Genomic DNA, 14655 nt, shown 5'->3' with positions numbered 1-14655 from the left:
ATGTCCCCCTCACTCCCACCGAAGGCGTGCGACTTGGTATGGGCTGTCCCCCCCCCCCCCCCCCCACCAAAGGTGCGTGAGTTGGTATGGTCGTGCACGAGTCATAAATAAATGTGAAGCGCACAGAAATCGCGCTAAATCGCTAATTAAACTAATTTCAAGTTGACGGATGTGAAAAAGGAATAGCGCTTGCTCACCGCGGTGCTTCCGGCGTGGTACCTGGCAATTTTTTTTACGTAAACCTCACTGTTGGAGAGCCAAGCGCGCGACCACACACAAACCCACGCACAAACCCACAAACCCCGCCACAATTTTTGACTTTTTAAAATATATATAGATATAGTTTACTCATGCAAGTCTTCCATGCTGCGTGATATCGTTGAGTTACCCTACAAATACGGAGCAGTCAATTGCATTGAAAATAGTCCATAGTCCCAGAGCGTTCTGCTCTCTCCGTGGACTAGTTTGACTTTCGCTGGCGAGAATATTTGACACATCTTGCGAAATACACACGTGTATTTTTTGAATATTCACGTTCTCTAAATATGTGTTGTGTATATATGTTGCTTTTGATTAATAAAGGAAAACAGCACTCATAAATCCCTTCTGGTAAATGCCCAAGAATGTAGGTAGAACTAAGATTATGGCTGCTGTCTAATCTCATAAATCTCCTCCCCTGTAATCCTGATGACCACAAACTATTTATGTTTGACACTCACATGCACCGGACGAACAATCAGCTCCTCCAGCAGCGTGGTAATAGGGAGGTTAGGCAGGATAACCCAACATAAGCAATCTCCTTGAAAAAACTACGACCACCGTGGATTGTATCTGCCATGGGAATATCTGTCACGTGAAAAGCAACAGCTACGTTAAGTTGGAGCTGTGCAATCATTACGGTTGCCACCTGGCCTAATGTTTATTTTACCTGGATTGGCCTCTTGTTGAGAGAGCTGTCCAGGGAAATCTTTAAGTCTTCCTGGAACATTAGACGTTAAAAGTCTCGGTGTTTATCAGTTACATAGGTCTCCCTTCTTCCCATGATAAGTCACATTTATTTCTACCTCAGAAGCAGATATTCTCGATATCTTATAAAGTTCCTGCATTTGAACTTGTAGTGTGAGATAGCTGTGTTGCTCCGTGAGGTTGTGTCACACCAGACTACTGAGAGCCTTTAAGATCATTGGTTCAAGCCCTGACATAAACAAGTGACAAAAGGAGGCTCATCTTATGGGTGAAAAATGATTTCTCGTGTAAATGGAGATTGTCATCTCAGAATCATCATCATCAATGATTACACTCAATAATGATCAAATACTGCATTACAATGAAATCACCATGCATGCGCCCGATCTCATCAGATCTCAGACGTTAAGCAGGTCTGAGCCTGTTCGGTACTTGGATCGGAGACTGCCTGGGAGTAACAGATGTTGTAGGCTTGGGGTGGGACGTGGCCAGGAGATGGTATTGCAGCAATAAATTAGTTTAACACGTAGGCTTTCGTAAACTAACCAAAAAAAAACCTCTATTATGGAGCAATGGATTATTTAACATATCTGTGCAGAGCAATGCGCGTTACACCCTCGGGAGATTTGTCAAAGTACTCTATTTTTAAAATCATCTTAAATAGAATTGGCCAAACATCCCTATGCAGGACCCTCCTGAAAAATAGTCTTAAGTGTCAGTGAGGCTTTCCTGGAAAAATAAAAGGGCACTATTATTGTGATGTTATGATTACTACTGTTTCAAATCAGCTTTGTAGTGTAGTGACATCGCTGGATGTCAACATGCTGGGTGTAGTACCGGCCCTAGAGAAGCCCCGTGAGCGTTGAATATAATAGCGCTATTTGGCGCCACGCTTTACGTGCAGTGCCGACCCTACAGGACAGGGTGTGTGGGTGCCGGCCGAAGGATGAGGTTATGTGAGGCCATGGCACTCTGGTTGACCCGAGAGGACACGTGACCAGTTAAGGCTATGGGTGGTCACGTGATTTGGACCCAGATCCTTCCCGAGGATTCTGGAAGAAGGACGTGGCCAGGGGCAGAGCCGGCCATGCTACAGAGAATATAAGCCGGATCCCGAGAGGGACCAGGGTTGTTGTTCATCCTGGAAGAAACCCTTAATCTACGTTCTCCGTTCAACAAGTCTCCAATACGTGGACCCGGGCTGAAGCTGTGGTCCCGGTCCGTAGTAACAGTAACGTTGTAACTAGTGTAGTAATTAGTGTAGTAACTAGTGTACTAACTAGTGTGGTAACTAGTGTGGTAACTAGTGTAGTTATCCTGGTGGTCACCACCATAGGTTGTTATTCTGTTGAGGGGAAAGTTACCCCGTGTGTTGGAACTGAATAAATGTGTTGCCTCCAAGTCAACGTCTGCGACTCAGATGAACTCACTACAATAGTATAACATAACGCATTGAGAGTACAAGGAGAGAAATAGAGCAAAACATTTTAAATGTAAAAAGCAGCCCCTGTATGTCGGATAAGCAACTCCCTGACCAATGTCTTAAGATTATGACGACTGTGTATTATTTGTCTGCATATGTTATAATACTAATGTGAGTCCAGGGCTCTCTTTTTTATTTGCAAAGCACTCATATAGATCACATATAACTTGAATTTCCCTTGAAAAATAGACTTCTGGTTTAAATGGACTATTGCTGGTTATAAATAAATATAATCTATGTACCATATAACACAAAGTGGAAGCCGATATTAGATATTTTTAAGCTTTTTAAATCCAGATCTCTCTGATTGTAGATGGGATGCTGAGCATTAATCGGCTAAAGCCTTTGATACATACTTCGTATGTATGTATTTTTTACTTCTTCCGCACCATATGTAGCCAACCGAGCTACACGGAGGTGCGGGAGAAGGACAACTAAACACAAAAAGCAGTTCTAAAATAAGACTTTTTTCATCTAGATGTGAAAAGTACATAGCTCTAGTGGCTATATCGGAAGGAAGAGCCTTCCAGACGGCCGCAGAAGTCCATCTGAAAGCATGCAATGCAGTGACCGTCTTTGTTCGATGATTAGCCAAAAGCCGCTGCAAGGATGACTGGAGTTTGCGTGATGGTTTATGCCCCTTGACAAGATCAGCAAGCTTTTGCGGTTCATTTGTGGCGGGCACTTTGTGTACAATGAGTGTGACCTTAAAATGTATTACTTCGACAACCGGAAACCAATACAGCTTAGCAAACACTGGATGGACACGGTCAGATCTTGCATTAACCGTCACGACACGTGCCAGAAAATGTTGCAGCTTGGTAATGTTTTTGTCAGACGTCCCGTATAGTAGTGAGTTGAAATAATCAAGCCTTGTCGATACTATGCTACACGCTGCCGTGTTGGCTATGTCACAACTCAAAAGTTATCGAATGTGTTGTAGAACCTCAAAAAGTAATTAGACCTGTGCTTTTACACAGAAGGTATGTGCCATGCTCAGACAGATATGTTTCTATACATTCCACTGCAATAATAAACGCAGCTTAAGGTCAGTAAAAGAACAAATTAAATATTTAGTTGTTTAGTAACCTTTAGAAACCAACACAAGTCACAACAATTTTGCTTTTTCCCTCAAATCTAATATTTTGGCTATAAATGTTTTATCCCTTTAATAATGTTTGTGTCGTAGTTCTGTAATGTCATCTTCCAGGATCATTCTCTAATCGCTAGAGTGTTAAAGCTGCAAATGGAAAGGCACTTGTCTCATGGCATAACGCCAATAGAATCGTTGGATATGAAGTAATTGGGAGAAAAAATGACATCTAAAAAGTTAAAAGAACAGAGGGTTGTGACAACAGCATTCCACACGTAACGTTGAGTCCCTCGTACAATGTGGCCATACGTGTCAACGTGTGGCATGCGCCCAGTCCTTACGCACCTCGTCTGTGACCTGGTCCGCACGCTCCTGCATTTTCTCCAGCTCACTGCGCATGTCCACCTCATTCTCCATGGCGTCCATGGAGAATGACGTCCGTACTCCGGAGCCTTTGGGCGGCGAGAGCAGTGACTCTGTCTCAGCTGAAAGACAAAACAAGCACAATCGAATATGTACACTTACTTCACATGCACTGCTATAGCCCTGGGTGATTTAAAAGGTAAAAACGCAGCCCTGCAATTGCTTGTTCACGCCACTGCTGGCGGAAGGAACTCCATCAGAGAGAGCTCTAGATAGAGACCCCTCTCAGGAGTATTTTGCCTACTCTTCCACGCTCACCAGAAATCTTGGAAGAGGAAGGTGCACCCACACTTTACCCCACTGCACATAACCTGCGGACTACCTACTTGTAATGCTGGTTAGACAGACTTGGGAGGATTTAAACAACTTGTCCCATTGATTCAATTGCCACACCAGGAGATGGATTGCAGATTCAATGTGCTAACGATTACACAACACCAGCATGACCAAATCAATAATATTATAGCTCTGGGGTTTTTATTTTATACAAAAGTATAAAATCAAATAAACTGTAAAGATGCACAGAGCAATAAAGAAGGATGAATATGCTTCTTATGCTCATCATTGCATATTACCCGCTATGACACGTGGATCAGAAACATGGGACATTGACAAAGGCAATGGATCAAAAGCTGACACAGGTGCTTGGAATTACACTGAGAGATATAAAGAGAAGCATATTGGATTTGAGAACAGACATCATTTTGGCGACTCAAAAGAGGAATTGGGCTTGGGCAGAACAGCGTCGCAAGAAGAGATGTAAGGACGGTGGTCGAAAATAACGACAGAGTGGCAGAAAAGGAAGAGGCGCACCCAATAGGACGTTCACCGTGGAGACTGAGTGATGGAATGAGCACGTGTGCACGTTTTTATTTGGATTAATTGCATTGTAGGGCCATGAGATATGTCAACGGTGTAGGCAGGCCTTCATCCAGAAGTAATTTGAGCATGGTTTCTGATTTTTACATTACGTATGAACTTGTTTTCTTATTTTTAGTTAGATTCCATCTTCTGTCAGAGACGATGGGGCCAAATGATCTGATTTGATTTCTCTGGTCTGTGGACCCTGCCCGCCAAGCTATGGCTATGGCTATAGGATTAGAGAAATAGCTCGGGCTGATCGCATCAGCCCCTCACCTTCAAATCCTCCCTCGTTATACTCGCATGACATTCGTCATGGTGATGATGGTCCCACAGCAGTTAGGTTTTTAATGCAACAAATTTTTCCTGGAATTAGGATTGACAGATACAAAATAACAAATAAATAATGTACTATATTCAGGAAAGTTTGACTCTTTTATAGGAGGGTGCTGCACTGGGGTGGTGGCATGTGGTAGAAAACCTCATTGCTTTCCCATGATAATAATGGCTGAATGTGGCCCTTTTGCCAGAAGCAATTTTACAAATACAGTAAATGTTATTTCTAAATAGCTTTGGAGCATTTCTCATTCATCAATGGTAGCTTTTCTGCACTTAAGTCGGTACGTTTCTAAATCCCGATTATCCAAACAAATAAAACACCGTTCATGCTGTATAGATATTTTGGTCAAAATGAACTGTAAATTATCATTTAACCAGTGCAAGAGTAAATCCCAGCTCTCACTGACAGATTGTGAGGGCTCCCATTTCGCCGAGAGGAAACTACGTTTGCATGAACATAATGTTGGGCTTTGAACTCCGCATGGGTTCACATGACTGTAAGGCTTGCGAGTGAGGCTAAAAAAAAACCACGTAGTATGCTGCAAGATGAGACATGCCAGCATGCCTATCAATCTGTCAAACAACTATGCATCTGAATAAAAGATTAGACATATTTATGAATAAGATCAACTGTTAATTGTAGATTGCAGTTTTGTGCACAATTTTTTTCAAAGCTTTGAAAGGTTCTGAAAGCAACCCAAGTGCTACTTGTACCCAATAAAGATTGCAACTTGCCCACTAATGTGTTACATTATTCAATTGCTACACAATTAATCAATTAATGTTGGAAAGGAAGTGTGACGTGAGTGGAACACCGAGCGGACAGATTTGGCGTAATGAGTGTGATTACTCACGAGTACAATGTGGGGATTATTTTGCCACTGGATGGGTTGGGAGAAGTCTGAGCCCTGTGATCAGATGTACAGTACAGGAATCTTTGTAGCACATAAATGGCTTTTGAAATTGTCTGCTGTCAAAGTGGTTCAAATTTAAATCCCGCAACAAGTGGAATTAATAAATGCAGTTGATCATAATCGTTCATGTTGGTATATTTGGGCTGATGGATATTATTATGCAGTAGAGATATACATGGAGAATACGTCATTTTTTCGCCCTGATTATCCTGGCCACCATACCATAAGTTAACAGGAGTCTTCGTGGATTATAAAAGCAGTCACAGTAGAATTACTGATTATGTACATCCTCAGGTACTTGCATCTCTATTTCGATTTAATGTGTCAGCTCGCAAACCTATTCCCTTAATTAGTGGACAGCGTTATGCAGTTTTGATGAGATACTGATGCAATGAAACACTGCGGTAAATTAAATAACATCTTTGATTTAAAACGGCGCGTGCGCCATTACCTTACTCTTCTTCTCGTTGGATATCATGCAAATATAACACGAGAAGCAATCATAATGCCATAATATGCATGGTTAATCCACTGCCTTCAGTGTCTTGCCATGCTAGAGTCCACATAGCTTTTGCACATGAGCTGATCACATCACTCACATTAACACGGACGGTTGTCCTCTTGGGAGTATTCTCTCCATTGGTTGCCATTGCCACCAGTGTCATTGTCTGGCTCGAACCCACTTACTTTCCTTGACAGTCAATAACAACGTCGCACCTCCAATTGGCACGGTTGACTCAGTACGATGTGCAACGAAGTTCAACATACATACATACATCACTAAATCGGGTACGTTCTCGAATCCACGCGCTCTTGTTTCTGTATCGCTGTTTTATGTGATGCGTGATTGCTACGTCTCACTCACTTTATTCACATTGCCAGATGTGCCATCGATGAGATCCATCGCGTCGATGGCTCAGCTCGCACACAGTGTCTGTGTAATTCCAAGCATGCGTCTGTCCACACGCCGATGCATGCTCTTTACCATTGGTGCATTTTCGGAATTAATCACCATGTTTCTGATCTCCATGTTATAGCAGATAATATGCACCGATTAAAAAATTGTCTTCTTTATACACATTGGTATGTTGTTTTTCATTTTCGAATAAAAAAATAAAAAACACACTATCCTGCTCTCAAGCATATCTATTGTCATCGTTATGAAACCCAATCTGCCCGTTTGTAATTCCCCTAGGCAAAAATATTCTGTTCTATTCTCCAGTAGTATCCCTCGAGCAACTATTTTGCTTTGTCTAGTGGACTCACATTGTCTCACGGATTTGCGTTCATTTTAATGTTCCTAAATACTTTACGGATTTGGTCGTTATATTTGGTTTTATTGGTAATTTCTTTGAATGTGAGTTGTGATCTAAAGCAAAAAAAAATCGTCCAATTTGCAAAATATCAAAAAAAATTATTGTTCAATTTATATTCTTTGGTTCTTTTGGTAAAGTCACATAGATAGTAAAAATATATGAAGGGAATTAAACAAAATTTTAAATAAAAAACCACGATGTTTTGATCGCAACACAAGCGGTCGTCATCAGGAAAAGGGGGGTTAGCCTCTAAAGGCAAACTTTTTTTAGAGGTTTAAAATGGGCGTAGCCTAAGTGTCAGCAGCATGGGCGGGGCAGCTAATGTTAATGTAAGCGATGGTAGTCGTGGGCAACGATGGCGCTGGTGGTGGGTTTCCACCAATTAAAGGGCTGCCAGGTAATCATTGCACATTGCTTTACACAATCACACTGCTGACGGTGGAAGTTGCTGCTAGAGGTGATGGTAGTGTAGTGTATGTAAATACTGAGGCGCACACACTATTGGTTGAGGCAACGTGTTTAATAAACAACGTCACTAATCACCGAGTTCTACAGTTAAGTGTGGCTATACTTTTCCTAGACTGTTCGCTATGTGTGTGTGAGTTAGCTGAATGAACGGGCCAGCCAGCACATACGCTGCCTGACCCACGATCCCCAGTTAAATCTCTACGGTGAACGAGGAGCGAAGAGCCAAGACCGAAGAGCGACGACCCCTTGAGTTGATCCCCATGAACGAGCCCCGAATCCCCCCGGCGCTCCCCCCTTTATCCCTTGGCCCCGGCCCTTGCTGTATCAAGGACGGCACCCCCGCTTCCGGTCACGTGACCTTGACTCCTCAAATTGAGGCCCACTTCCGGTCACGTGCCCTTAGGTCATTCAATCGAGGCACCGCTTTCAGCCACGTGTCCTTTACTCCTCCAATCGAGACTCCGCTTCCGGTCACGAGCCCTTAGCTCATCCAAATGGGGCAACCGGCGCTACGGTACAGTAACAGTCTATGTCACTACAGTAGTAGTGGGTAATGATGGTACTGGTGGTGGACTTCCACCAATAAAGGGCTACTGCTAGTGGTGATGGTAGTAGTGGGCAGTGATGGTCCTGGTGGTGGGCATGCACCAATTAAAAGGCTGCTAGGTATAAAATGGAAACATGACAGCCAGTTATGACTTGAAATGGTTGGTAATGTCCTTCTAGTGATTGCTGAGTTTGTACCCATCTTCTCAGTTGAAAGTGTATCTATGTCTGTATATATGGATGGCTTCATGAACAAATCTTTGTTGATAACCAGTGGGTTTGCAAAGTACCTTTATATTAGAGAAATACATTTCATGTGAGCCAGCCGCATTAGAAATAATGATCAGCCACGGCAGAAGTATTGGTCCTACCGTGTTTCAAATCTGCCTTGTGCTCACGAACAAGGTTGCTTAGTTTCTCCAATGTAACTGCTGCCACAGATACAGCTTAGTTTGTAGACGCCGGGATATTGCATGTCAGGGATCTTGTCCTTCACAGATGGGATCAGATCACGAATTTTATGTACTGTGTTGAATCGGACCTGAATCTTGTGTTTGTTCATGATTTTGGAAATCTTTTTGGTTACCCCTGCTATATATGGCAAGGTGATGGTTTTGATCAGATCCTCAGATGGCTCCTTCCTCACGGTTTGGGTGATGGCTTTGCGGATTGTGTAGTCAGAGTATCCATTCGCCTTGAGAGCTTGGTGTACGTGTTTGAGTTCACTGGTTAGGTGTTCATGGTCGGAGATACATTGAGCTCTATGGTGTAGAGTTTTGATGAGGGAATTCTGCTCGGATGGAGGGTGGTGGGAGTCAGGTTTTAGGTAGGCATAAGTATGGGTTTCTTTCCTGTAGACAGAATGGCTGATTGAGCCATCTGGTCTCTTTTTGATTAGGACATCCAAGAAAGGTAGCATGCCATCCTTTTCTACCTCCATGGTGAATGTGATGGGCTGGGTGTATGGAATTGATGTGGTTGAGGAATTGATTCAGAGCCTGTCGGCCATGTGACCAGATGACAAACCTGTCATACCAGGTGAGCTGAGTTAAGTATAGAAGAGGTGGTCTTACCAGTGAATGGCTGTAAGGTCTCAGACAGATATCGGGCCTGTTTGTAGGTGGGTGAGCGAATGGTGGAGACGATGGGACGAAGGGGTGTACCTTCTTTATGGATTTTTGGTAAGCCATTAAATCTGGGTGGTCTAGCAGCAGAAGGTTTTAAGGAAAACCGTTTGTTCTGCTCAATGAATGAAGCTGTGTGCCAATCATCCGACTATAATGTAACCCGTGAAAAGTCTCCCTGCAACTCGACACATTTAAATGCACCACGCAGTCCATTACTCGATTATGTGCGAACCCCAGACCTTTACGTTTTGTTTGATGAAAGTAAAGTTGATGTTGTTGATGATGATGATAATAATACATTTTCAGCTGGAGATTGTGCATTACTCATGTGTATGTAAACATTTAAAGCACAGAATTGAATTTCGTTGAAATTAATTTCGTTGAAATTAAATTATAAAAATATCCTCCAGTGGTTGTGAATGTTGCGCAAAAGAAAAACGCTTATCCCACATTTAACTTTCACATTTTCAATGGCCTCTTCTTTGGTGTCACAATTCAACAATCGGCAAACGGACAACCCTGAAAAATTACTCACGTAAGATTGCAAAGTACCGATGTTCCTTGCATCAGATCACGGAGTCCAGCCGTGAGCCTTGTTTTCGACTCAAATGACATTTGCCTAGAATGCCTATAAGCCGATTTGCTATTCTGAAGGCTCAATCTCTGCTTGGCCTTATTCTGACACACTTCAGTTCACTCAATCTACATGCACACTCGTTGATCCACTGCGATGGCAAAAGCAATGTGTAGGATTACATTTAGAAGCCACACTAAAATGAAATATCGGTAGAAATAATTTGGCCAGGCGCAATTGAGAAATTAGTTCCGAGACGGGCCAGACGTCATGGAGTGAAATGCGTACAATTTACGTTTAAAAAACTTTTTTTTAAGCGAAAACAATTTTGTTTTTATGGCGTATAAATGTGACCGCTATCTGAAGACGCTGTAATTGTATTGGTAGACATAGCCAAAACATAGTCAATAATTATTTCAATAAAACATAGTGGTGCATGAGTTAGCAAATGTTTACCTAATCTACTCTTATGTGTACTTCTGCACCATTAAAACCGTACAGACATCCTTGACTTCACCACCACTCACCAGCTCAGCAACAATTACAAACATTTAGTCTATTTTAGACTTCTTGGTCGAGGAAGGGTTTAAGGTGGAGAAGCCAATCAGGGGGAAACTAGAAATATGCAGAAGAACGTTTCACTTGGGTAACTGCTTTGGAGGCCATACACACTAATTGCCTTTCAATGCACAATCAGCCCTTCACGTAGCAGGCATTAGCACAAGCTCAGGGTTGAGTCACCAATCCACACACACACTGTTGCACGCGCAAGCCTCACGAGCTACATAATTATTGCACCGCAGCGTCCTAAAGGCTATAACAGTTAAATAACCTTCCCTCTATCATGTTTATTCTCGATTTAGCGTCACTTTCTCCACGGCTGTTAATGCTACGGCGTATGCGATCACACGTTGCAAGCCTACGTGCATTTCAATGTAAAAAAAAATTCGTTAATAATATCAGCATAATAACAGCTTATATAGCGCCACAAGGCTCTTGAGATTTCTTAATCGTTGATTATGCTTATTCACCACTGCCTTCGCAGCAGCAGCGTCACCAAATAATATGTTTAATCGAAAAGAGTATCATTAGTTCTCTCTCCAACAAAATAGTCACAGGAGCATGTGCAAATGAAGAAAGAAAATCGCACCATTTACTGACGTTAACACACCCACCGTCAATTAAGAAAATTGGCCACCGATCATTACTATCACCATCATCATGTGTCGAATGGAAGTGCAACTGGCACTTACCGGGTTGGCACGCGAAGCTTGCTCCAGCAGGAGGGCAGCACAGAGCCAGCAGCAGCTGGCAGCGGCGTGTGCAGAGTGGGGGAGCAGAGCGAGCGAGCGAGCGAGGGACGTGTACGGTGGTGGGGGGGGGGTGCGGATGAGTGTTCTCATATTGGCGGCGTTGCGTGTTGGGGGGTGGTAGCGTAGGGTTTTGTTTTGGTTGACCATAGAGCAAAGTCGGTCACTGCATCGCGCACTTGCAGATGCGTTTCTGCGGCCGTCTGGAACGCTCTTCCTTATGTTATTAAGAAGCCACTGGAGATGTACACTTTTAAATTAGCTCGATTAAAAACTAATTTCTTTAGAACTAATATTAGTGTTTCGTTTGTTGTCCTTCCCCCACACCGCCGATTAACATGGTTGGTTATGTACGATGGGAAAGAAGGTAAACGTATGTAAGTAGCAGTTAGCGCAATGCACTAGCTCTGAACCCGGCGATCGGAGTTCGATTCATGCCCAAGGTCAACATCAGTCGTGATTATCTGAACTGGTCCTGGGTCTCCCCTAAGTCTACTCAGCCATAATTGAATACCAACATTGGTGAGATAAAAGTAGCTGAGAGTGGTGATGGCCACACCGCAATTGTGTGCGATGTAGTCGCCTTTCATGGGTGCTCGCGAACACAACAAATTAATTCATGACTGCTGTTCTCTTATTACTCCTGAAATAAATGGCAACTAATCACGTAGTGGATAATTAAACACTACATTTAAATAAGGCTCGAGCTGTGTAAGGTCACATGGCACATTTAATTTTTTACATTTGAGATCTCAAATTTGCCACATCAGTAAATCCATTAGCAACCTATTGTCACAGGAGTGACACATTGTGACACTATGTGTCACCGTCAGAAATGTTAACCTGAGGAAGTACAAATTTAAGAATTGGAGAGGGATTTCTCATCGTTGGCCGCCAATTTCATGTCATCCAAACATATCTCATCATGGCCTAGGAACATTGTGATGCGGCTATTACAGTTGCCAAAGTGATTTCTCAACTTGAGTGTGAATAATTTATGTAAATATAATTCTCATGAGCTGAGCAGTTGGCTCAGAGGTTACAGCATTTAGCGGCAATATAAAGACCATAGGTTTGAATCAGGGCACCCACCTGTGATGAAAACTGGGTTCCCAAGTGTAGAGAGCTGATCGACTTAGCTGGGTCACTAATGATTGCACGAAAAAATATCATATGAAAATGTTGCTGCATTCTGGCTTTCAGAATAAATAAAAAAAATATCGTGTGAAGATAAATAAAAGCAATTATTTCACCATTCTGGGAGATTTTCAAATCGATGTTGAGCCTCATGACAGGGCATATAATTGACAGGGCATATAATTATTGGAAAATAAATTAAAGTATATATTATTTTACAAAACAGTTTTTCCTAATGTTCGAAGGATGCATTGTTCCTGCAAGACCCATAATTATGCTGAATCTTGGGCGATATCTACAATAATCTGTTGGTAACTGCACAATTGTAGGCGTTTCTGATAATGTGTAGTTAATTTGAGCAACAGTGCACAATATATTAGGCGCCATGTATATATTTGAGTATTTTACAATTTAAAAATGACTTTTTTTCCGAAAATTATTGGAGCATTTTTTTATCGCATAATTTCAGTTAATTGTACATCCTGTTATTGTACATCATTTCAGTATATATATTTTTGCATTACTATGAAACAGATGGAATTTGCCTTAAGACACACGACCGACACTTATTCGCGATTACAAATCTCTGACAAAATTGCAGAATTCCAATAACCCATTGGTCGCACTGGGGATTGATGGAAAATGCAGGAAATAAATTATCCCTTTAAAATGTGATTCAGAATTGCCTCAGGCCTGGGAGTCTCAATACGTATGTAATCGCTTGCTGTAAACATTAAATATTTACCAGAACCTAGTCCATTGTGGTTGTTACTATTGTAGGCGGACTGAAAAATCACGACATTAATTCGGATTTCATGAAAATCGTACGTTAGTGCTCTTATTTGGACGGCAATACTCTCATCTTTCACCACCCTCAGGAGCAAATCACCCACTCTCTCTCTCTGAGACTGACGCCATCCAGACTGCCACTCTGCGCCCAACCTTATGGAAGAGGTACGTGGATGACACTTTTGTCATCTGGCCACATGGCCGGCCTGCTCTAGACCAATTCTTCGACCACATCAATTCCATACACCCAGCCATCAGATTTACCATGGAAGTCGAAATAGATGGCAAGATACCTTTTTTGGATGTCCTAATTAAAAAGAGACCTGATGGTTCAATGAGCCACTCTGTCTACAGGAAAGCTACCCATACGGATGCTTATCTGAAACCGGATTCCCACCACCATCCATCACAGAAGAATTCTCTCATCAAGACTCTGTATCATAGAGCCCAATGCATATCCGACCAGGAACACATAAGCAGTGAACTCAAGCACGTACACCAAGCTCTTAGGGCTAATGGTTACTCCGACTATACAATCCGCAAAGCTATCACTCAAACCATGAAGAAGAACCCTCTTGAGGAGCCTTTCAAAACCATCACTTTACCCTACATTGCTGGGATCACAAAAAAGATCTCCAAAATCTTGAATAAACACAAGATCCAGGTCCGTTTCAACACATTACATAAAATCCGTGATCTGGTTCCGTCTGTAAAAGATGTGATTCCGGACATACAATACCCTGGTGTCTACAAACTAAGTTGCCTCTGTGGTAGTAGTTACATTGGAGAAACCAAACGCCATATCTCGGACCGCATTCGTGAACATAAAGCAGACCTTAAACACGGTAGGACCAACACCTCGGCCGTAGCAGATCATTGTTCTAATTCAGTAGGCTCACATGCCATTGACTTTTCCAAGACGGAGGTTCTTTGTAAGCCATCTGGCTTCCATGAGAGATTCGTTCATGAGGCTATCCACATATACAAGCACAGAGACAATTTCAACCGAGAAGATGGATTCTATCTTAGCAATCATTGGAAAGATTTGATAAATCATTTCAGTTCTTGATTGATTATTCACGCTTACAGTGGCTTTCAGACAGCATACATAAAAACAAATTTCGTCTCCCCCCTCCTCTTTTTCAAAAAATAGATGGACTAGTCCTGGGCAAACTGCCAATCGTTGCGCGTGACGCAAACGTTATTTTTTAATATATAAATAAATAAATAAATATGCCGTTTTCAAAATAAATTTATGCAAACCGACACACCTGATGATGACCGTTTGAGTTATGGTCGAAACGTCGTG

At 42.3% G+C, this 14655-nt stretch overlaps 1 protein-coding gene across 1 annotated transcript in view; it reads right to left on the bottom strand.

Moving 5' to 3' along the window:
• LOC116939462 (synaptosomal-associated protein 25) overlaps positions 1-11482 on the bottom strand; it is a 32381-nt gene extending 20899 nt beyond the window's left edge. The window contains exons 1-2 of the mRNA XM_032947855.2: positions 11364-11482; positions 3888-4027 (exon numbers count right to left, since the gene is read on the bottom strand). Of these exons, the coding sequence (XP_032803746.1) occupies positions 3888-3968 (81 nt within the window). The 5' untranslated portion in view covers positions 3969-4027; positions 11364-11482. The remainder of the gene's footprint in view (positions 1-3887; positions 4028-11363) is intronic.
• Between the last annotated feature and the right edge of the window lie 3173 nt (positions 11483-14655).

Source organism: Petromyzon marinus, chromosome 6 (assembly GCF_048934315.1).
Source record: "Petromyzon marinus isolate PM22_M1 ecotype Great Lakes invasive population chromosome 6, UKy_Petmar_22M1.pri1.0, whole genome shotgun sequence".
In the NCBI taxonomy this organism is placed as follows: Eukaryota; Metazoa; Chordata; class Hyperoartia; order Petromyzontiformes; family Petromyzontidae; genus Petromyzon; species Petromyzon marinus.
Note: the sequence above shows the minus strand (reverse complement) of the source record. Positions and strands in the feature narration are given on the sequence as shown.